Source organism: Penicillium roqueforti, assembly GCF_015533775.1.
Source record: "Penicillium roqueforti strain LCP96 04111 chromosome Unknown scaffold_03, whole genome shotgun sequence".
NCBI classification, from domain to species: Eukaryota; Fungi; Ascomycota; class Eurotiomycetes; order Eurotiales; family Aspergillaceae; genus Penicillium; species Penicillium roqueforti.
The window spans coordinates 339,690-362,587 of record NW_024067567.1 but is presented as its reverse complement, the minus strand read 5'-3'; the positions used below and the strand labels follow the sequence as shown (position 1 = coordinate 362,587).

The following is a 22,898-nucleotide window of genomic DNA, read 5'->3' as shown; positions in this document are numbered from 1 at the left end:
GGCATGTACAGCCAGAAGGTGAAGAGTACCTTCAGCTCGGGGCGGAAGTACCGCGCGAACCGGAGGTTTTATTAAAACCTTAAGGTGTTGAAGATTGCTCGATGCAGATAATGTTCCCAAACATTGTCGTCAAACATAACGCCGATTCAAAAGTAGTAGATGCAAGAATGGACTGCGCCGAGTGTCATGTGCAAGTGGAGCTCAAGGATTAGCGCCCGGCCTCAATATCGTGATTTGAGGTGAGTGTTTCGCTTTCCCAGTTGTAATGATCGTCCACGGGGCTCAAAGAACCCGATGAAACAGACGATGAAGAGCCCACGGTCCACTCGTCGCTGTCCAAGTTGAGGTCGCCATCCAGGCTGGCAAGATCATACCCGGACTCGCGGGAAGAGTCACCGACCTCAACATAGTCGTAGTCCCAGCGGAACATCTTATCGGCCTGAACTCGAGGCAGGAATCGAGTCTTGGCATAGTAGAAGGCAACCGTGGCAAGCAGACCACCGCAGACCAGATCAACTGCATAGTGATGCGAAAGATACATGGTAGCCCACCACATCCACAGGGTGTATGTGACCCAGAGGGGCTTCAACCGCGGGAAGACGTGGCTCATGAAGAGTGCTGCCAGTGTGGAATCGGCAGCATGCAGCGAAGGGAATGCACCAAAAACAACAGGGGACTGCTTGAAGCCCGAAGTGTAGAGATCGATACCCAGCAGCTTGTCAATGCGAGCAAGACCAGCCGGATTTCCCTGCATCGAGTAATCGGCTGGGGCCAAACCGTACAGATTTTCATACCAGGGTGGCGAACAGGGGAAAGCCAGCTGAATGAAGACAGCGGTCATGCTAATGTATCCGAGAGTCCGGGCGTACAGAGGGGTAGTTCCCGGGGGGCCGAAGAAGAAAAGGATGAGTGAAACGACGAATGGCGCTCCGTAATGGCAGAGTCCGTAAGGAATCCATGCCAAAATGTCAAGCACCACATTTTGGTGGGCAGATAGAATGTTACTGATGTTGGCACCGTACAGGATGTTTTCCATGGCTGGCAACACTCGGACCCAAATTGCGGGCCGCCAATCGCTTGGAACGAATCTAGAGAAACATGTTAGCGATGTTGAATTCCCAGCACATTGCTGCTCACGCCACAGGGCCATGGCAAGCGCATATGCTGCAGGAAACACGAGAGAAAGCAAAACTTACTGGCAACCATAGAAGAAGATAAGCCACCCAGCAACGGGAAGGAAAGGCAAGAAGAATTGCCGGGTGATTGGCATCAGGAGGGAGCACAAGAGTCCAGTGGCGATCGCAGTCTTTCCAAGTGGACCAGGAGATTGGATGATTGTCAAGGAGAAAATGCCGATAATGAGGAGCAACAAGTATTGGAAGTCATACAAGGTCCATCGGTGTGCTTGTAAGGATCTGAGGGTGTCGGCGGGCGAGAAGGAGGTTTGCAACCTCGATATGGACGAGGCGGGCGAAAGGCGGCTTCGGAGTTTGGACCGGAGCTTGCGACGCATGCGATGTGGTACCAGGAGCTGGAATGAACGCCATGGCACTTGGATTTGAAGCTTTCCAAAGTGATGCTGTGTGCGATCTTTCCATGACGGATAGGAGGCGCTCATGTTCGCGGCGACTCTCCTCCAGGAGGGTCCGGATCACTTTTGGAAAAGGGGTGGTTGAGACTTCAAGGAATGCCGCGGGACGAGACAGAGGGAAGTCGCGTAACGGAAGGAGGTTTATCGTTGGGAAGAGAGACTCCAGAAAAGGTGAGTTGGGCGCGAATAGGAAGGCGAAGGATCGAGGGGCGTGAGTCCCAGGGAAACTCAGGAGGTCACGTTGACAAGGGTTGGGATGCAAGGAGGAAACGCAACCGAGAGAACCCAGGATAAACAGCACTCGAGAAGACCAAGGAGACCACTTTAGACCCTGAAGCGGAGATATTAAAGAATTAAAGAGGAAAGATGGGAGAGAAGGAAGGGAAAGAAAAGAACTGGATCTCACGAAGCCTTGTATTGGTATTACCAGCAGCTAAGTTTTGTGTAATTTTAAATACATGTGTATAGTGCTACTTTCCCTCTTTCGTAGGTCTATGGCGTCACTATTTGGTTTGGGTTTTATTTTTTTCAGGTACGCAACCTGGAAGTCGGTCTTTCTAGCTTGTCCTATTGCAATGCTGACCGGAGCTCTCGGCAGTATTCAATAATACAGTGGACATCCGGTCTGAGGGTTTAACTCGGAAGCCACGGAAGCCACGGAGATCACAATTCTGGGCATATCTCGGACTTTGTAATGCCAATGGTCCGATGTTAGTATGTTCATGCAGAGACTCCGAGACTCCCGAGAACGTCATTTATGGCTTCCTTATGTTGTATATTTATATCGTATATCGCATAGTTATATAGATATAGAGAACATCTCCATATATCAACCTCAATGACCTAATTCTACTTAATTAACTTCAATCGTGGTATGTGGTTTGTAAATTACCGAGACGAAAATTTCGCAAATTTTCCATATAAGATCCATCGCCGAGCTCTGATTGGCTGTTGCTCCCTTGCCCCCATCGTTGAGGCCCGGTATTGAAATCCATCCGACCTCTTTAATTTCGCTTATGCACAACTTGTAACATCTTACCAGTTCAACCGTCGTCCTGGTGATCGAACCAGCTCGCCTCATACGAAGGCAATCGGCCCAACGCCCAACGCCTACTTTGTAGATGCTACTCCGTATACATTATAGGCATTAGCATTGGCATTGGCATTGGCATTGAGGAAACTCAGCCCCGGTTATGCGGTTGAGCCACACACGATCAGCACTCAACAGTCCTAATTTGACTGACACTATTACTCTGTGCTCCGTAGTGCGGTTTTACATGGGCCCAGCGCTTAGATGAGGACGTGCCTTTTCTCAGGGGATACCAACCTCCTGATTTAAACAGCAACCAGTGAACTTCGTACTCCGTACAACCACCTCTGCTGTAGAAAGAGATTACACTATAAAAGACGGGACAGCTGATTGAATATACTTTCCACCCCTCGACTCCGCGTTTCAGTATCGCGCGCCCGCAGCCAATTACCCCTTGACTTCATAATCTAGCGTCAAAGCTCCCTGGGGATTTTACAATAGGCAGTCGCTATTCCGGACTCCGTACTCCGTACAATGCTCCGTATCCCGAGGCTTATTATTACAATATCTTACTTGACTATTGTATTCATCTTTCCATCGAATATGACAGCGCACGTTCGTATTCGTATCTGGAGGCGGCTGCCTAGAGTGCCCAGGTGGACGGTCAGGCTTAGAAGTGATGTAAGGCTGATGTGTAGAGCTGCGCCACAGATATGAAGTCAACTTGCAGTATCCCCAACCTAAGGTTTTGTTCGCCTTGCTACTAGGCCTTATCGGGATCTGGCTGCAGGTCAAGAATGTAAGATATGTGATCTTACTTGTAACTCACAGCTTCGTTGTCAAAGATATGCAAATGCCAGAGACTCGATTTGCGTGCAAAAGCCCTTGGCATTACACAGGATTACATGTCACATTTAATAGCTCTGGGATTACGCCCGTGCTTATTTGATACGACCGTTTCTGCGTCGTCGATCCTACCAGGCTATCATACTACGTCCCCGCAAACCCGATGCGGTCGGTGGGGGAAAATGACTACATACGCCGTACATTTGCGTTTTACCTCATTTCTTACGACAAAATAAATAAATTATAAAGAGAGAGTTTACATTCTCGTAGCCGTGTGCTGTGCCAAGTATAGGCTACCCTGTAATATGTCAAGGTTGTACATGCGCCGAGCTAATTATACCTCTTTTCCGAGGTCGGCTAAGCGCTTCTCTCGTCATTCATTGCATATGCTGCGGCCACGGAGATGAAAAGGATAATAATAGAGGCTTGTGCATTCTGTTCGGCGCTTAGCTTGAGAGTCTGCTGCCTATATAATTATTCGATATATATAGTATCCACCACCCCACGCATCAGACTACACCGCCGAGCATACTTCTACAAATCTTCAAAGTTCACAGCATACCTTCTCATTTATTGCGTTCAATATGTCATCCACAGTTTCAATTTATGTCGCCATCAGCGCCAGCGAGGGCGTTTACAAACACTGGGGTGTTTTCATCGATGCACCCCGAGAAGAAGACAAAATGTTCCTCCAGGTGGCAGGTTCTGATGGTCGATTCCGCTATGAGTTGGAAACAACAGACGTTCGACAATCGGAAAGACTGGTGGAGTTGCTTTTTCTATATGATGTGGACGTCACCGAAATTAACTCCATCCAGACAGTCGCTAGTCAAGCCACCGTTCACAATGAGATTCGGGGCTGGAATTGCCAAGACTACGTACTTGATCTTCTTGAGGCACTAGAAAAAGAAGGGATGGTGAACGGCAAGGACGCAGGCTACAAGAAGCAGAAAGGTTTACTTCATGGGAAGCAGGAAGGGCTGGCATAGGACGTGTTCTCCTTTCTGATTTGTGATAATTTGTGCCCTGTTATCCTTATTAGATCAGTCTCTTCAGTCAACCATGGCAAGGCGCTTGGGAGGTCTGTGGAAAGGTACCAATGAGTGTCAAAATGATGAATGCCTTGTCCAAAGGCATCACCATAGCAAAAGAGCTCAGTGGCCTGAGCTTTCTGGAACTCAACATAGCAGCAACATGTGAAGCTCATTAACTCTATTCTGATAGTTGATGACCCCTGTGGTACGTCGGTTTTTACTCTAATATTAGGACAGACAATATCATGGTGTAACAAGATCCCTGTATTAATTTCCGCTAAATTGTTGCTAGAAATATGACTGGGAGAAAAATAGCAATTGAGTGACTGAATCAATGTCCTCATTCAATTTTAGTTCCGCAGTTTGCAAATCAAGATGAAAACCCTAACGCCAGCCGATGTATCGTTGTAAACCGAGAAAAAGAAAGCCGCCCAGCGCCAACACCGTGGAATAGTAATGAGTCTTCGACGACCGCTCAGTCATGTCTGTGGTCTTCATGACTATCAGCCAGCATCTGGAAGCCCTTCACCAGCCCCATTGCAGAACCAGCGGCGATACCGCCGACTAGTACCATTTGTATACCTCCAATGACACCCTTGCGGATATTTCGACGACCGCGCCAGCCACTGACAAAGCATGTCTTTACATAGCCGAAGATAAACAGTGCAATGACCATGGTAGCAATGGACCAGCGCAGGGCGATGAAGGCTTCATGGGGTCCGACGAAAAAGTATGGTATGAGAGGAATAAATCCACCGATAAAGTATCCCATGGCAATTGTAAAGGCGCAAACGATAGCCCGAGAGCCCGAGGGCTCGGGCAGAGTGTGGTGGAAGTTCATGAGAAAGGATGGAAGCATGGGAGAGTGAGAAAGATGATTTTTGAGTTGTGCAACCAGTTCAGATGGCAACTCGTAGGGCTCAAAAATGTCGGAGATGGTGTCAGATACAGACGCGGGATCCGTCAAAGTCTGCGTCTCCGTTTCTTTCAATGTAGCTTTGTATGACTCCCTAGGAAGATGTCAGCTGTCAAACCTCCAATAGTTTCCCTAGTATATTTTCATAGGAGGCAGGCTTTGAGGATTCAGGCAGACTTACTCCTCGCTTTTAGCACCTAGATACCCACCGAGTCCCATCGATATCGCTCCTGCGATGAGCTCTGCGAGTCCACCGAAAACAACGATTTTGGTATCGCCCAACGCAGAGAGTCCAGCCGTTAGGGCGAAAGGCACAGTCATGCCGTCGGAAAGACCGATGATGGCATCGGACACGGTGCGACCGTCGAGAATACGAGACGACCTTCGCTCCGGGTCATTGTGACGGTGTGTGTTGTTCCCTGCCTCGATATCCGGTCGAAGTTGAGCACGAGGGTCCTTTTCATCTTCCGAAGAAGCTCTGCGATCGGGAAGGGGCATATAACTCGACATGGCGCCGAATAGGGAACTGATTAACACGGTGAGGTCGGAGGGATTGAGGACTGAAATGAAACCTTGCAGTATCCCTTGAAGAAGACCTGGGAATGTTTGTTTAAGTGAAAGCGAGGGATACAGCGCGATTAGAGAACCAGCCAGTTAGAGCACGCGATGCAATCATGAGGCTTGCCATGCTTGCAACCTCATATATTGCCAGAGAAGTGATCAGCTCCCACCGTTGACCACAGCCTATCGAGTGACACAGGAAGACAACGTGCTTGGCGTTCCCCTCATGGCCAGGGCACGTGCAACGCTGATTCGAGGAGGTTCGGCTTTGGAGTGGGGCCATGTGGGACCGTGAAAGGGACTCCCGCTGCTTAACTTGGGGTGTGGGACCAATCAAAAACTACCATTTCTAATCCAGACCCCTTTCGTCCATGGACTCCGCACGGGCTCACGTGTGAATATAAACTATACCCATTGCCAGCCCTAAGAGGTTACGGTCGGATATTGCGAGACATTCTGAGGTTAGTGGCAATATCGCTTAGACTTCGCAGTCTGGAAGAGTTTTCACCGCACGTGGGCTACTGGGCATGGAATATCATCTCAATCTAAATAAAACAGGGTTGAAATGAAGTCCGATGATGTTATTCTTGAATCCACGAGGAACATTGATATCCAGCTGAGCATGACTTTCACCTCTGAGCCCTCTGACTCTGTGGCAGGTGATAGTGTACGTAGATGTAGAAGACATAAGGTAGTTGTAAGCATATTTCCTTTCTTCACTTCTTCACTTTTCTTTTGCTTCTTCGCACGCTTCACGAAGGAGCTCACAGTCTCGCGTTGAACAAAAGCAAAGATGATTTTCTACTGGGGCTTCATTATTCTCATGGCTTTGGCCAGTCTTACATCCACTCATCCAACTGGGAATACTCAGGTGTGGGGCCAGCTGCGAGAGAACGTGAGTGGATCGCACAGCATATAACCCCAAAGGACCACATGGCTTACAAGAGCACTTCCAGATCAAGCATGTTATCTATCTGACTCTTGAAAACCACTCATTTGACAACATCGCTGGCTATTGGGACTTCCATCCAGAAATTGACAATTTGCGCAATCTCACCTTCTGCAATGACTACACCAACCCCAATTGGACAGTCTATGGGGAGCCACTAGCAATCTGCGCTGAACCGGATGCAACCGAGGTGCCGCTCAAAGACCCGGACCACAACTTCGGCGGAGTCACCTACGAAATCTTCCGCCAGTGGAACCCGACCAAACAGGATGTCCCTAAAATGGCAGGTTTTATCGAGCGCCAATCGGAGAAGTACAATGCTACCCCTGGAGATTCGGCATTCGTGATCAAGGCCTTGAACCGGAAGAAGACAGCCACTCTGGTGGAGCTGGCAAGCAATTTTGCCTTTTTTGATTCATATGTGGGTTCTTCAGTCTACACTTGGCTACGATATGTATTATTGCAGAAAACTGACTGTCGACTCTACCTTGCAGTTCGCCGAGCACCCGGGTCCTACTAACCCTAATCGACAATTCGCAACCTCGGGCTCATCCTGTGGTTTTGTCGATAACACCGATCAGTCCGCTGGGTTCTGGAACAATGTGACTGGGACTACTTGTGCGGTCTCGATCTTTGAATCGCTCAGCAAGAAAAATATCAGCTGGAAGAATGTGAGAAAAGTCTTGTTCCTTTGTACTGACAACTGGCTAAACATTTCTATGTAGTACTACGAGACCGACATTGTCGATGGATTCATGTATAAAGTCAGTACTTTTTGTACTCCAATTGCCAGATCAGTTACTAACGATAATATCAAGTGGGTGCAAGACAATGCAATGGACCGTCTCGTCCATGCGACAGAGCTGTATCATGATCTAGAAGCCGGCACTTTGCCTGAATTCTCCTACCTAAACCCGGAGTGCTGTACAGTTGACTCAATGCACCCTACCAGCAGTATGGCAGCAGGGGAGCAGATGGTCAAGCACTTATATGATGCCCTGCGTCGCTCTAAGTACTGGGACAATGCGTTGGTTCCGTTATCCTCATGTTGAGTGCGGTAATACTAACCCTGAAATATAGTGTTTTGATCATCAATTTTGATGAGCACGGTGGATTCGCTGACCATGTCCCCACGCCAGTCAATGTGCCTCAACCCGAAGACGGCATCATCTTCAATGGCACGTCATCAAACCACAATTTTACGTATGACTTTACACGTCTAGGAGTCCGGTATGCATTCTCATCCCAATTTCAGCTTTACCGTATGAATATTCGGCTTACCTTCTCATCATAGTGTCCCTGCCTTCATAATCTCACCTTGGGTGCCCGCCAACCTTCTCATCCACGATCAAGGCACCATGTATGCCGACGATTCGGCCTACACCCACAGCTCAATCCTACATTTTTTGCAGGAGTTGTGGGGGCTTGAGGGCTTAAACAACAGAGTTCAGTGGGCCAAGACATTCGAGACGGCTTTTACCAACAAGCGGCGAGACGATACGCCCAAGACGTTGGTTAAACCGACCTGGTATGGTGGTAGTGGGCAGCCAGAACCGGAACCGTTCTTCTTTTTGAACCAGGATGAGAGCTACTATGCACGTCGCAAGGCCCAGGCTAAGGCATAATGGATGAAAGTGGAGAGTTGCTATATTGATAGTGCAACTACGGTGGAATACCGAGCAAATCCTTGAGATTTCGGGCTCGATGCGGGAATCTCTCGTTTTATGATATCAGGTAGTCTAATGGAGTGGAACGATACCTACCCAGTACACTTATTCACAGGGTCATGATAATGCAATCCAGTCGATTGACACCGACTCAACGCTTAAATTGTCAACATGTAGTACACTGAACAACTTAAACCAGAGGCGATCTCAAAGCAAAGTCGAGTTGAGAGCCCCGTATTGATTTAGGAAGCATAATCTGGAGTATATGGCGCATAGTGATCGCAAATTTGAATGGAAAGATCGTATATCAGGACTGGCATTGACCGAGACGATAGAAAGCCCAGAACTACTATCACTAGTACTATACCAGCATCGACATGTCTCTACAATTTAGATGACATACATAAGCGGCGGGGCACCAAGAGGGTGGATCCACTCTGATCTTCGATCGGGTAACTTTTTGTGGAAAGGTGGCCGTTTCAGCCTTGAAAGTGGTCATATTAGGGCATCAATTAAATAACTTCTTAGATTCTCGGTGTAGATCCACGAGCGGATAAGTGTTCATTGCGAAACCTCATTGCGAAACTTGGTGCAGAATGAAGCAGTCCGGTGAACCAGAAACATAACCAAGAAAATCATGCAGGTCCAACATATCACTTGCGTTTCTCAGCAACCTTCTGCTCCGATGAAGACGAGCCAGCCATATCCCACAGTCGGCTTTTGTAAGCGGGGAAGGAAGTGTGGTTCCACATGTTGAATAGGACACTATGGGGAAAATATCGGGTCAGTCGTCACGCACAAGCAAGGGCGGGAAAAATAACACAGCAAGACGAAACGCACCTCTGGGTCTGGTCCTTGTAGGCCTCATCTTTGACCTCCCTTACTTGCACCTTCATGCCGTCCTTGGTGAAAGCTATATTCTTGCGCTCCATCTTTTCGCGCGTATTTTTGCCTACATCCTGCATGATGCTGTAGACGACAAATCCGACCGCGGCGATGATGCCAACAAAGACGAGGAGCAGGATGAGGGGAATGATATTGCGGGCGCCCATGGTGGGGTTTTTTTATCGGTGGTACCGGAGGGTAGTCCAGGGAATTTTTGGAAGAAAAACGAGGCGATAGGTGGAATTAAAAGATGAGAGCGGGCGGGGGAAAAAACAATAGGCTAGTATATGCCAAGAACGGGTTTCTTGTCGAAAATAGTTGCAGCCTTGGGTCTTTTTCTGGGCACTGTTGCTGCCTGGAGTGGATCTGGATGTTTGTTGCACAAGAATGCTATTTGAATTCCAGCGGGACAAGGCTCAATATGAGAGTCAGGGGGTTGAGACCTTGCAAGGTTGTTTCAACGGTTGGAGTACACAATGACGTCTGGTTTGAGGGGAAATGGCACGCGTCGTGGCTGTGTCAGATTGCGTGGCTTTCCCGTTAGCCACTTCAGTTATTTTTATCGGGAGGCTCCGGCCCGGTCCCGGGGGCATTTTTGAGGTTAATTTTAGGCTGGCATCTCTAACTAGATGCACTCCGTGCGGAGTACATACACTTGGACTTAGTCTACTTTGATGGGACGGGTTTGTACTTGTCACTAGTATGAAGATCACCTCTATCCCGACATGAACTAAAGCACCCCACTACCTAAAACAGGATGATCGATCTCGATCTCATTTGCGTCATCATGATAGAACTCCAAACTCAACGTAACTAAGCGGTGAATTCTCTATCTGGGGAAGCTCATTTCTTCGAGAAATCTGTCTGGATGAAGGTCGGGACATTTCTCTACAAATTCTAGTTCATACACCTAGCAGCTTAGCTAAATCCGACACGATGGCCGACATCCCTTTCATTCCGATCTTCCCCATCTGCTTCCAATGCGGCACTGATCAGAACCCATGTCACTGTAAAGTGGTTGGCCCGACACTCGGTAAGTTCGGTTCCTTATGCAGTGTGAATGGCTGAAAAATGAACCCATGCCTGACGAAATGGACAGGGTTTTTCACTACCGTTGTGTCAGCGGTAAGTAAATATAGTATCTTCTCGAGCAATAACATAAAGACTCTCTTGCTTGAATCCAGGCTCATGACAACCCTTTTCTAGGTCTTCTGCTATCCACTATCGATCTTTTGTGGCTGCGGCTTCACTCAAACTGGAAAGGAGTATGTCCCGCTGTCCTGCTACTTCTTGATATCTAGACTAACAAATAGTAGTATGCTGGGATACCCTGTCAAGTTAAATCAGAAGATCAGTAATGCCATTCCATTCTGATATTGCGAGCTAGGCGCTTGAGATATACTTGAGGGCCTTTTTATTGTACCTTAACCTTAACCTTTAATCATTATCTCTCTTTTTTCCCCATGCGTTTAATAAAGCAAAGTACTTCCGCCCATCTTTCAAGAAATTGTAATTTCTTCGTAGAGTCGCAGGGGATAAATGCTCGAGAGCTTCTGGTGACATTGCGTTTGGATATTAAAACCTAAACTAGCATATACTGTAAGAAAGAGAACCCAATGCGCCAAATTGAACACCCGTCTTTCTCCATGACATGTATTCCCAAGACTACTTAGGTGGAAGTCTTGTTAGGAGCAGGCAGATAACCCGCAGAGTATTCTTCGGCTTCATCATAGTCTTGCAAATCCAGTCTTTTCAAGGCTCCCTCTTCCAACAGATCCGCCACACTAGTCAGAGCCAAAAGCTGGGATCCAAACCCAGGCTGCTCAAACCAAGGCGAAATGGGCCCCAAAAGGACATCAAATTCCTTGGTCACCTGGTAGACATGGTAGTTGTACGGGAAGCTGCTGTTGGTTGGCGCGAACAGATTGGATGGTGGCAGGGATCGCTCGATATATGGAGCTCCAAGAGGTGCCAAGAACTTTCCAAATTCAGACCCGAATCTATCAAGCTTCTGGCCCACGCGGAGTGTAAAATTGCCAAGAATAGACGCATTCGTGGATGTTTGGGCAAATCCATCGCTGTCTGGATAGATCCAGTAAGCCGTGGGGTCGGAAGCGTTCACGGTCCATTTCTCCAGGAACTCAATTGGGCAGAGCTCGCCGAAGCGGGCGTATGTCTTGAGCTCATTGGAGAGAGGGAAATATCTGGGGAGGACTTTCGGACCAAGTCGTGGGTCACCACAAACAGCAGTAGAGTTCACGTGGGTCACTCCTTTACAGGGGTCGGGGTAACATCTTTTTGGGTAATCCGGCTCCTAAGAAGTATGAGCATTTGAAACTTATATGGCCTGGTACCATAAAAGGGGTCTTGGGACCACTGACCTTGTTTGTAGCGTGCCTGTTAGGAGTGATGAAAGAAGAAGCTTGTGCTAGAGCAACCGAAAGAAGCACGGATATAGTTGAGAGATGCATCATGAATTATCCTGATAATTTCTCTCTGTGGGTTCACCGAAGAAAGGAAACAGAGCCATTAATATACTAGAACGGCCAACGGAGCATTGACCTTCCAATCTCGCGATCTACAGCGCTATCCAAATTCTGCGCCTAAGCTATGCAAGCAGATGGGTCTGTCCTACAGTTTTTCTCCCGGGGGTTAGCCACGCGCCTTTTCGAGCTCGCTTCATTCCAATCGGCGGCATTTTTCCCCTTGCTACTCCACCCTATTCTTACCCGATTTGTAGGTCGTACTCTGTACTCTGTACAACATACAAGGTCGAATGGAATAGCCTACAATGTGGTGAAGGTTTCGCACTCTCCATGCCTCGCAACTCATCCGACCCGGAAAGATCACAGATATTCTCAGAGTACCGCAGAGTACATAATTTATTGACAATATGAGATCGGAATGCCAGATCCAATCGCTTATTTGAGAGCAAAATTCAATTATGCTGAGAGTTTTACTCTATGGACCATTCAAAGAGCCCTAGAAATATGTGGCGTTTGAAAAAGCCAGCTGTGTTAGCTCTTAATCCACAAAAATGCAGATGCGCATAGCTTCCTATTTAGGAAAATGAGAAGCAACTGTACCCGTACGGAAGCACTCCATACCTGCAGGCGCATTAATTTGCTCAATACTCTTCCCAACATCTAGCAAGAATTATTGTGCACGTTATCATTACAATTCATTTGATTGTTATTCCCCTGTCAGCTAGCATTGGTTCGGTTTATTTCACTTGGTTATTTCTATTTGATTTCAAACCGGGCGAATAAGGAGCTAAAGGAAAAAGTAATATAAGACAATCAATAGTTCGTGATCTACGTGCATGAGCATGAATCTATTCGGCCATGAGATTCGAGATCCACACCTTGGCTTGCAAAAGACGATTATTTCCTTCACAGGCTGAAATCTGAGATCGAGGACTCCGTACAAAGTAGAACTTAGCCAATAACTGCATCATACAGAGTGGATCCAACAGTAGTCGCGTGACCAGGTACAATTCAGGGACAGAACACTCCTAATCGTTAGGAGAGATGGGGAATTATCTATCATCAACCTTGCATAGGCAACTGGATGTGTCGAATTGACGCATCAGTGACCATATTGGTTAGCATTAAGCTGCAAGCAGATGTCCAAACTTGTACGAGTAGTACTCCGTAAAGGCTGAATCTATTTAGCCAAAGGATTAGACCCGCTACAGGGCCACTTATTTTCTCCCCTGATGTAGGCAGGTGGGCTGCGTTAATTAAAGATCGGAAAGATCATAGAACTATCGATCGAGACTACTCCGCACAAAATACAGTTATTCCTATGCTAAGCGATATTGCTTGATAGTACCTACAAAACCCCCTTCCATTTCATTACAACAATCGACATCTTCCCTCGTCCCTTGTTTGGGCTTGCCGGAGCCCAGTCTTTGAATGTACCAACCTCCTCAAAGTTGTTCTTCTCAAATACCTTCATGCTCCCTATGTTCCCAACAAAAAAGCTGCCTCTAAGAAGATGAAGGTTCATCCGAGGGATAGCCCAGTCTTGAATGACAGTTCTAACAGCAACACTCATGATTCCTCGGCTGTGTTGAGTAGGAGAAAGATAGTCTGTTAATATTATTAGCAATTGACCTCGAGTCTCACTAAGGTGCCCATACATACATCCTATACCCCAGACGATATCCTTGTGCCCCACAGGCAAATCATTATTCTGATCCTGTGCCAGCACAAACTCCGAGCTATTGGGTTGCAGCTCATAGAAAGCATACCGCATCAGTGAAATGTCTCCGATCAAGACATCTTGAAGCGGAGCGCCGGTCGCAGGGTCTCTTTCTGTTACTTTGCGGATACAAATGAAAGGGCATTTATCAAAAAACTCCAGCTCCTCTGGGGAATTTGAACCGTCGCCCTGCTGACTTTGCGTTTCGAATTCTCTTTGCAGAGTAGACAGGACACCCTCGTTTTCTGCTACTTTCGTCTTGACCCAGTCTATGCCGTGCTCAGGCAGAAAAGGGTAGGGTGGCCCCTGTAGCCAGGAGTACACCCGTGAATCATTGAGGATTTCGGTCATTGCAGCAGATGCCTCCTCGATCTGGTATTCACGGTGTGGAGTGATGATGATGTTTGTACATGGTGCTGGGAGTTGGAGATAGGGCTCTTTAGTGAGCGGATTAAAGTGGACAACCATTTTGCCAAAAGCCAACCTAAGTGCAAGGCTTCCAAGTGGAACAACTGCACGCTTTATGTATGATTGTATTTCAACTGCACAAGGCTCGAAGTCTTCGTGAGTCACTCGGCAAATGAGAGCTAACCAATTGTGGCAACACTACAGTTAGCTTGATATTACCCCTATATATAATTTTTTCCTCCAACTTCTTGGCTAATTACTGACTATTGATTCTTTGCCGTTCATAAAGTCCGAGTTCGAAGGCAGCTTATTCAGACCTTCTATCCTCGGACCTGACAATGAGAACATCCCGCAGGAACTGCATATTAGGAATCCGAATACAAGCAGCCCAGAATAGAACCCGGCGATGCAAGTATCGCTAGCTAGCTGGAATCTTGAGGCAGCTAAAGTATACAATATCTGGATGCATTTGTATGTGGATCATGTCAATTTGACAGTCCGCTGAGAAGGCAAGAAAAACGCTTCGTTATGTTCTATTATACAAGGACCCCACCAAGTGCCACCACCATCTCGAAATGGCATTAACCTTCCGGGGTATATGAATGTTAATTTACCGGCACTCGACTGGTCAATTGCTCCAGACGTCCTGCCAAAGCTCGATGTTTGCGCATGACCTCCTCCCATTCATAGGCCATATCTTCGGTATCTTCCTCCCCGCCTAGCTCGGTCAAAATCATGCCAAAGTCACCGCCTAGCCGACCAAGACTTGCGGCACAGTAAAGAAGCTGGGTGAGAAGACTTTCCCTTGAACTCCGATCGCGGACGTTGGGGAGATATGAGCGCATTGTATCCGTGAGCAATTGCACGAGATGCATTGGGAAAGTAGCCAAAGCTGGGGGGAGACGTTGCAAGGGATCATCTGAGTGTGCTGGCTTTGACTTGGCCTTGGAGTGACCGTCTGCACCTCGTAAACCTGAGATGGCAAACTCGGATTCGGATTGCTCGGAGTTAAAAATATTTTTGTATAACGAGACAATTGCAAAGCTCTGCTCACGGAAGATCTCAATGTATCTTTTTAAGTAGCGGTCGGTCTGCTGACCACCGGACCACGAGTTCGTGTCTGATTTGTCCTTGCCAGCGAGTCTCCGTTGGGTTTCTTGGTCTGCGAGCTCGCGAAGGGGATCCAGGGCTTCAAGCGTCGATACCAAATGCGCTAGTCTACAGACCAGGAAGATAGCACCAAGAGCGCCTTCTCCTGTCCCGACTGCCCCATCACTCTGAATCATATCTAGATCCGGGGCCACTCGCCGCAGCCAACCCACAGTTCGGATACCAGCTGCTAGCCGTAGGTTCTGGGTTCGGAGCCCCGTAATCAGATTACTGGTCATGTCCTTCATAGCATCCTCCGCCTGGGATGCAACGTCTTGAATCAATGGTGATTCGGGGTATAATGTTTGTAGTCGCTTGATATGTGCATGCAGGTCAAGTGCAGAGGAGTAGGTTGTAGAGGAGACACCGGTACCGGAGTTGACTGAGGCCGCGGAGACGGCTTTGGACAGCAGACTTGGTAGTTCCAAGATATCTGACAATCGATCGACGTTGCGAGAGAGCTGCATCGCTTTCTTCCGTCGTTCTAGGGCGGCATTGTCTGTGATTTTACTGTATTTGGTGGAGAACCCAACGGCCTCCTCGTCGAGTTTGGGGATAGCATCGCGTAGCTGTTGCGCCTCACGGGTCAACTGTGGGACAGATGTACATAGTGTGGACAAATTATCGGCAGAGGTGACAAATGCCCGGTGCGAACGGTTCGATAGGGCTTGAAGGGACAGAAGGGTCGAGTGGGAGGATTGGGCGAGCGATGGGGGTTCTGTGGTCTGGAGAGCTTCGAGCGACAAGGTTGAGAGGCGAGTGAGATATTTGTCTGTAGTTACATCGTGCGATTTGGTTGCATCTAGATGTGGAGCGAGTAGCTCCAGCAAATCGGCCATGGCGAGTTGATGCTATTCGTAAGATGCGTAAAAGAGGAGCGCTGAACGGTCCACGGATCACCCGCCCGTTGGCCCGTGCGGGTCAGTTGTATCCCCGACTGGAATGAACTTTTTCTTTGCTTTTTCGATCCTCTCTCTCTCTGTTTTAGATAGACAGATAGTTAGGTCATCGTTGTTCTCTTCTTTCCTTCTCTTTTTCCATCGTTGTCCTTGTGGCTGCAAATAGGATACTTCTACTAGCCCCTCCCCCGCATTCGAAACCCATTACGTTCCCCATGACCCTTCCACCATGGGGAAGCCACGGGTAAGTCTCTATTTCTGAGTGATTGACATATGTCTTGGCTTAAACTGACAGTTTCCTACGTACAGATGATCATTTTAGTGCGCCATGCACAGTCAGAAGGCAACAAAAACCGCGATATTCATCAAACTATTCCAGACCACCGTGTGAAGCTCACTGCTGAAGGATATCGACAAGCCGATGATGCAGGCCATCGACTACGTGACCTTCTCCAACCCGACGATACACTTCACTTCTTTACTTCCCCATATCGGCGGACAAGAGAGACTACCGAGGGAATTATTGAATCCCTAACCTCTGATACACCCGCTCCTTCACCTTTCCGGAAAGACACAATCAAGGTTTATGAAGAACCTCGGCTGCGGGAACAAGATTTTGGTAATTTCCAGCCATGTTCCACGGAGATGGAGCGCATGTGGATGGAGCGGGCAGATTACGGTCATTTCTTCTACCGGATTCCCAATGGTGAATCCGCAGCAGATGCCTATGATCGAGTTAGTGGGTTTAACGAGTCCCTCTGGCGCCAGTTTGGCGAGGATGACTTTGCCAGTGTCTGTGTTCTTGTTACGCACGGCCTCATGGCACGAGTATTTCTCATGAAGTGGTATCATTGGAGTGTGGAATATTTTGAGGACCTTCGCAACATCAATCATTGCGAGTTCCTAGTATTGACCCTCAATCCCGAAAACGGGAAATACACACTACAGAACAAGCTTCGTACCTGGTCAGATCTTCGAAAAGACCGAGATCGTGAAAATGCATCGAAAGGTCAGGTCCCTGCGCCCATCCCACCTCTCGGTCACACAGATAATACCCCAACTCGGCGCAAGTGGGGAGGCTGCCCCGACGGCTGTAATCACGGCATGACTACAGAGGGAAGACAATCGTTGCGAGTGAATCTATTGAATTCCAGCTATGCCCAACCAAAGCATGCCGATGACCATGTAGGCGGCTTTGGCTCCAAACTTCACAAGTCTATATCCATCGACGAGGTGGTATCGTTCTCAGAAGACAATTTCGCCCAGGATGATACCAGTCGAAACCCCAGCGTTCATCGCGTCTCCAATCCGCAGCATACACTTCGCGACAATGACAACAGAGACACCACAAAGCAGTACGATTCAGGCTCCGAAGCCCGACCAAACGTGAATTCATTGCCTCCAAAACGTCCAAACTTGCACGGACTGAACCGAAATAGCCAAGACCATACACCCACATCATCTGCATCATCATCGGCGCACCTAAAGTATGCCCTTCTCCACCTTGGCGGCCGTGACGGTGGAGGCTCCATGAGCGGAGCGAACAGCCTCGCCCCATCCGATGATGAAAGTGACGATCATGCTCACCGTCGCGTTGTACCAACTTCTCCCGGCATCGCCACTGGCAATTTGTCCCATATGAACCAGCAAAATTTCGAATTCCCGTCCAACGAGCAGACTCAACAGCGTGGTCCCTCTCAGGAGTTCGAAGATGACGGCGATGACGAAATGAGCGGCAATGCCACCGAGAAATCGAAGAAACCTCGTCTGCACCATCCCCATCAATACCATCACTATTATCACCACCATGTTTCTTCTTCCACCGACCAACCCGAGCACCGCATGGCCAATATCCTCGGCGACGGAGACGAGTCATCCAACTCGGAATCACAGGCGCGAAGACCAGAAAGTTCTTCATCGGATTCCTCAACTCATATCCACATCGAGGAATTATCATTAGAAGAGCAGCAAAAGCAAAATCAAAGTATAGAAGGGAGCGTTTACTAAATCTGTTCCAGTTGCTTTCGTCGATGCCTTGGCTGCACTTCTCCTTATTTCCTGTCTCTTTCTTTTCTACATCTACGCTTACGACCCGTGACGACTGTCTGGATTACCCTCTAGTACAACTGCATTTGACCTACATCTTACTTCAGAATGATGGCCCTTTTCGGCGTTAAATCAATATTAAATTCCGTCATAAAAGTATATATTACGAGACCTGACTCAGAATTCATTAAATGTCCCAAAAGAGCCTAAGAGGTTGCCAAATCTAGCAGTGGTTATAGAGTAGTGGAGGCTCACCGTTCAAACAGAAGGTACGAGGGGGAAATCCATACGAGTCCGAGAACAAAACACCAAAGTTTGGTAGTCCTGACAAAGACAATATTTTGCCGCTAATTAGTGAAACATCTAAGGAACTGAGCATTGACAGCCATAGCCACGGACGCCCGTAGCCAGGTCAACGCATGACCAATGGAAGCGGGACGGCCCCAGCTCGCTGGCAGTGCCGAATGGCAAAGAGCAGAAAAATTCAGCTATACTACAGTTGTCAAATCGCGGGAACTCACTAGACTCTCAAAATGACATCAGACAGGAGATGTATCAAGGGTACCGAAATCCCAAGACCAATCGTATGCCATCTGTGTCACAAGCGAGGGGAGAGAGAGGTGGGTGGGAATGATGGGATACATCATGCAGCTTAGAAGGCTCGGAAAAAATCCTTGAATTGTTGATCTCATTGATTGGAGAAGAACGGCTCGGTAGAGCAAGATAAAAACAAATCGAAGGAATCGAAAGAAGAAAAAAAAAAAAAAAAAGGAATGAAAATTGAAAATTTGAGTTGAGAAGTGAAGAAACACGATTAACGTCGGGGCACTGCACGTAGCGTGGCGAATGGGAATAATGTACCGAAATGAAATGGAAGTGAAAAAGAAGAAAAAAGCACTCTATAGGTAATCACCGCGAGACACAAATGCCAAGCATAAAACAAAAGGACCAAGGATATGAACCGAAGTCGTGGGTAATAAACAAAGAAGTCAGATTTTGGGGATTCGTGATAGTCGTGACTGCGGCCCCGGCAACCTTTGGAGGGAAAAATGAAAGACCCAACAATGAGGTTAGAAGTAAGACTCAATGAAATCAAAGTGATACCAATATAACAAGTTGAGTCAATATTCTGCATTGTGGGCTTGCCGGGAGCATGCCAATGTCCGCTGTGGGAGCGTTTTTCCTCTTTTTTTTCCATTTTCGAGTTTTTTTTTCGCTTTGCCAAACGAGAACCAGCGGACGCAGAACAGAAATACTTTTTGGGACGCGGTAGGCCAAGTGCTCAGAAGTAAGTGAAAGTTGAACGAAGCAAAAGGTCGAAAGGCGCAAGATTGAAAACAATTCAAGCAAAAGAAGAAACGGTATCGGAATAAATCCCATGCGAGTCGCCCAAACTAACGGTGAAAGAAGTCTAGAGTTGTAGCAAGAAGGAATTATGCGGCGAGACTTGTGATCTTGAGCCGTCGACACAGTCTGTTCCATCCGAGGTCGTGGGCAGAACTTGCCAAGTATCACCAACTAGGTTGCAATCATCGGCTGATGCATAGAGGGAAATGCATTGTTGCACATGTAGTGCTCGAGATGCTTGGCACAGTAGGTGCAGCAGCACGACGAACCATGACCCGTCCAGAGACTCTGTGCGAATGGCAAACCGTACGCCGGAGTGTGATGATAGGACGGAGGCTGGGAGCGAGGTGCAGGGTGAACCATGTACTGTGAGGGTGCGTTCCAGCCCCGCGAGTAGGGCGGAGGCGGAGGCGGGTTAGCGTAACCCCAAGGACCAACCGAGTAGTAGTCGGGGGTTGTGGGCCCGCTGGAAAGGGCAGAGGGAGGCGAGTACTCGGACGCGGTCGGGTTGAGCCACGAGTTCTCAATTTGGGAGCTCCGCTGGTACTGCGGCGGGATAGGGCCTTCGGGGGACATAAGGGGCTTGCTAATAGCCTGGCCGCGGGCCACGTTGGTCTCGAGAGGTGCCAGAGTCTGGCGAGAGTCCTGAGTCCGAGCTGTTGCCTTGACCCGCCAGGTGTCCCAGTGCGCGCGCCACGAGGCGAAACCATCCTGCTTGTCGTAGATGCGGTCGTGAATCTTCCAGTCAAAGGCAAAAAGCCATTCCAATTCCATGTGGTTCAACTCAGCAACGGGGATGTTGCTAACCTCAGCCCAGGATTTGTTCTGGAAGGTATTGTCATCAAGGAACTTGCTGCCCAACAGAAGAGCCACAGTCAACATGCGGTAGACTTGGCTACTGTCTGCCTTGGTGAAGGCGCGTTTGGCTGACACCAGGCGCATACGGCTGGCCAGGTAGAAAAGACCGAGCAGGATGGTAGAACTTGGGAGGCGTGTCGAGGACAAAATCTGAAAGACGTATTTCCGAAACTGGGGGGGAACCGAAGATCCTGGGTAGATGCTTCGCACGAGGTCAATATCTGCAATGGTGATGTTGGTCTCGAACAAATCATACATTCCCTGAGCCATTTCTGCCACAAAGTCGGACATGCGATCCATCTCATAATCCAGGTGAGCTGCGACACCTCCAGTTGCTTTCTCCTCCTTGCGGGGTTGTTCGAGCTGCTGTTGCATCGGGGCGGCTTCCTGTCGACGGTAGTGAGGCGGCATTGTAGCATCCATGGGGGGAAGCTGGACGTTGCTGCGGATTGAGGGCAATCCAGTGCCAACCATGGGGTTGAACATGGGCTGCTGGTTCATTATGTGATGATCGCGAGCAGTGTTCATCGGATGGGCGGACTGGTGGAGATTCATCGAAGTGGGTTTGGCGTAACACAGAGACTGCGAGTATTGTTCGATGAATTCATTGCCGCTTTGGTGGTAGCGAGGAGGGAATCCTGCGTGACCAACTGGGTAGAATGATGGGTCTTCCATACGACCACCGTTGACATGGGGAGGCGTAGGCAGGCCATGGTGGCCTGGGACGAAGAAGGACGGCATCTTGAGAGGGGGAAGGGCGGTTACCAGTTCAGGACGGGGAGCTAGACGTATTCTGTTGCCAGGGAAGATGATGAATCAGCATAAAAGGCCTCCGGGGTAGGCAAAAGCCTGATGGACCGAGAGACAAGAGTTAAAGAAACAAGGAGACGAACCGTCTACTCCACCAGATCCTGATCCTGGGGGGGAGGAAGAGGAGAAGAGCGGTGCTCGGCGAGCGGATCGCTCTGTCGTATTCCTAGGGGGCAGTCTCTAGTTGAATGACATCGAGGTGCGTTCAATGATCCAACAGACAAATGACAAGTAAATGGGAATTGGAAGGAGTGTGGTGAACGGTGAACAATGACACAGTCCTCGCTTGAAGTGCCTCAGTGACGCAGCTTGTGGGGGAGGGTGGTAGATCACAATCCAGTCAATTCGAAGGGCTTTGAGAGGCGAATAACCAGGTCGAAGCGAAGCGGAAGAGCCCACGTAGAATTGTGAACCGAACGCGCTGGGAGAAGGAAGAGCACCGGTGGAAGAAAACTAAATTTCCCACGCGTAGACGCAAACCTCACAGAATGAGGTGATCAACGACACTTAGTGAAAAGCTCGTTGACACGGGAGAAGATTGATACAAAAAACGGGGTTGAGAAGGAGGATGAAGAGAAGAAAAGTTGTATAGGGGCGTTGTGGGAAAAGGCCGTTGGGTTGCCCCGGTAATTTTACATGTATTTGGTATACAGGGAAGGAGTCACTCGGCCCACATATGGAAATTCTAAATTTAAAAAGCTCAATTGCTGTTTCACACATCGTGTCTCTGCTAGTATCAGGTAAATTAGGCCACCTACAAAGTATGAATCATGATGCTTATTGGATGTGAATTTAACAAGATCGTCATTTCTTATTAGTTTTCTAGACTATCCCGATTTTTTGGATTTTTTACTATAAAAATCTATCCTGCGTTTCCTATAAGTTGAAAACGTGCACAGTGCATAGTGCAGGTATTATCATGTAATTGTATTGTAAGGCTGTTAAAGTAAAGAAAAAGGCCCTAGACCCTTCAGGCAAATCCGGTGATGCAACGTCCGTGTCACTGGTTCTCGCTGGTTCTGACTGGTACGGAGTTTTGTATTGAGCTTTGGCAGAAAAAAATGAAATTCGGGCTTAGTAAGCTCAGTATATTCCGTCGCCTTGGTTGGAATTCGTTTTCAAGAAATTTGAATAGTAAAGAGTAAATACTAAATATCCCCTTATTAAATCACTAGCATTATCATATCTATAAAAAAACATCTGAACATCAAATGCCGCATCCCTCCGTTTCTGAATCTACAAAACCCCTACGTAGTGCTACCTACGGATGTGTTCATCCGGACTCTGCCAACAAACCAACTCCAATTATGTACAACTACGGAGTACAAGTAGGCACTATAGTCAAACTAACAAACCTTACAGCTGTCGCCGGGTCATTCTATCCCTCGATATGTAATCACACGGCTCATTATTCCGTACACCTAAGCAAGGGCAACCGACACCATGCATCTGACAAACACTCCATCTACTCCGTACTCCGTACATAACTAGCACTCCCCCTACCTCTTCTGGGCTTTGACATGTCAGACACAGTCTAACTGGCCACCTAGGGAGGAACCGGGGCTCTGACTCACCGTGGACAACTCCGCCTTCAGCGAAGACCTGGGTGTTGATCTCTGCAGTCTGCATCCTAATACGGAGTAGCGTCATGCTGCATGGGCAAATGGATATGTTGGAGGTACTCCGTACATGTACT

At 48.2% G+C, this 22,898-nt stretch overlaps 11 protein-coding genes across 11 annotated transcripts; 4 read left to right on the top strand and 7 right to left on the bottom strand.

The window, feature by feature from the left end:
- Window positions 1–208: 208 nt before the first annotated feature.
- On the bottom strand, window positions 209–1,618 carry LCP9604111_2568 (phosphatase PAP2 family protein; the record flags this gene model as incomplete). Its single annotated transcript, XM_039070059.1, has 2 exons — window positions 209–1,088; window positions 1,197–1,618. The coding sequence occupies 2 exons, from the start codon at window positions 1,616–1,618 to the stop codon at window positions 209–211; spliced, it is 1,302 nt and encodes a 433-aa protein (XP_038931320.1).
- A 2,433-nt stretch (window positions 1,619–4,051) lies between these two features.
- Window positions 4,052–4,456, top strand: LCP9604111_2567 (uncharacterized protein; the record flags this gene model as incomplete). Its single annotated transcript, XM_039070058.1, has 1 exon — window positions 4,052–4,456. The coding sequence occupies one exon, from the start codon at window positions 4,052–4,054 to the stop codon at window positions 4,454–4,456; it is 405 nt and encodes a 134-aa protein (XP_038931319.1).
- Window positions 4,457–4,976: 520 nt separating this feature from the next.
- LCP9604111_2566 (VIT1/CCC1 transporter family protein) lies at window positions 4,977–5,927 on the bottom strand (the record flags this gene model as incomplete). The annotated part of the gene is made up of 2 exons (XM_039070057.1): window positions 4,977–5,511; window positions 5,599–5,927. 2 exons carry the CDS (start codon window positions 5,925–5,927, stop codon window positions 4,977–4,979), a joined length of 864 nt encoding a protein of 287 aa, XP_038931318.1.
- Window positions 5,928–6,771: 844 nt separating this feature from the next.
- On the top strand, window positions 6,772–8,552 carry LCP9604111_2565 (uncharacterized protein; the record flags this gene model as incomplete). The annotated part of the gene is made up of 7 exons (XM_039070056.1): window positions 6,772–6,873; window positions 6,935–7,348; window positions 7,422–7,598; window positions 7,653–7,691; window positions 7,746–7,954; window positions 8,008–8,157; window positions 8,222–8,552. The coding sequence occupies 7 exons, from the start codon at window positions 6,772–6,774 to the stop codon at window positions 8,550–8,552; spliced, it is 1,422 nt and encodes a 473-aa protein (XP_038931317.1).
- A 695-nt stretch (window positions 8,553–9,247) lies between these two features.
- On the bottom strand, window positions 9,248–9,646 carry LCP9604111_2564 (uncharacterized protein; the record flags this gene model as incomplete). Its single annotated transcript, XM_039070055.1, has 2 exons — window positions 9,248–9,359; window positions 9,435–9,646. The coding sequence occupies 2 exons, from the start codon at window positions 9,644–9,646 to the stop codon at window positions 9,248–9,250; spliced, it is 324 nt and encodes a 107-aa protein (XP_038931316.1).
- Window positions 9,647–10,415: 769 nt separating this feature from the next.
- LCP9604111_2563 (uncharacterized protein) lies at window positions 10,416–10,853 on the top strand (the record flags this gene model as incomplete). Its single annotated transcript, XM_039070054.1, has 4 exons — window positions 10,416–10,512; window positions 10,579–10,604; window positions 10,686–10,744; window positions 10,796–10,853. 4 exons carry the CDS (start codon window positions 10,416–10,418, stop codon window positions 10,851–10,853), a joined length of 240 nt encoding a protein of 79 aa, XP_038931315.1.
- Window positions 10,854–11,148: 295 nt separating this feature from the next.
- LCP9604111_2562 (TNT domain-containing protein) lies at window positions 11,149–11,950 on the bottom strand (the record flags this gene model as incomplete). The annotated part of the gene is made up of 2 exons (XM_039070053.1): window positions 11,149–11,793; window positions 11,861–11,950. The coding sequence occupies 2 exons, from the start codon at window positions 11,948–11,950 to the stop codon at window positions 11,149–11,151; spliced, it is 735 nt and encodes a 244-aa protein (XP_038931314.1).
- Window positions 11,951–13,313: 1,363 nt separating this feature from the next.
- LCP9604111_2561 (GNAT family N-acetyltransferase) lies at window positions 13,314–14,153 on the bottom strand (the record flags this gene model as incomplete). Its single annotated transcript, XM_039070052.1, has 2 exons — window positions 13,314–13,573; window positions 13,628–14,153. 2 exons carry the CDS (start codon window positions 14,151–14,153, stop codon window positions 13,314–13,316), a joined length of 786 nt encoding a protein of 261 aa, XP_038931313.1.
- A 545-nt stretch (window positions 14,154–14,698) lies between these two features.
- LCP9604111_2560 (Dor1-like family protein) lies at window positions 14,699–16,081 on the bottom strand (the record flags this gene model as incomplete). Its single annotated transcript, XM_039070051.1, has 1 exon — window positions 14,699–16,081. The coding sequence occupies one exon, from the start codon at window positions 16,079–16,081 to the stop codon at window positions 14,699–14,701; it is 1,383 nt and encodes a 460-aa protein (XP_038931312.1).
- Window positions 16,082–16,370: 289 nt separating this feature from the next.
- LCP9604111_2559 (acid phosphatase DET1) lies at window positions 16,371–18,148 on the top strand (the record flags this gene model as incomplete). The annotated part of the gene is made up of 2 exons (XM_039070049.1): window positions 16,371–16,385; window positions 16,451–18,148. 2 exons carry the CDS (start codon window positions 16,371–16,373, stop codon window positions 18,146–18,148), a joined length of 1,713 nt encoding a protein of 570 aa, XP_038931311.1.
- A 1,557-nt stretch (window positions 18,149–19,705) lies between these two features.
- LCP9604111_2558 (uncharacterized protein) lies at window positions 19,706–21,133 on the bottom strand (the record flags this gene model as incomplete). Its single annotated transcript, XM_039070048.1, has 2 exons — window positions 19,706–20,594; window positions 20,649–21,133. 2 exons carry the CDS (start codon window positions 21,131–21,133, stop codon window positions 19,706–19,708), a joined length of 1,374 nt encoding a protein of 457 aa, XP_038931310.1.
- Window positions 21,134–22,898: the final 1,765 nt, after the last annotated feature.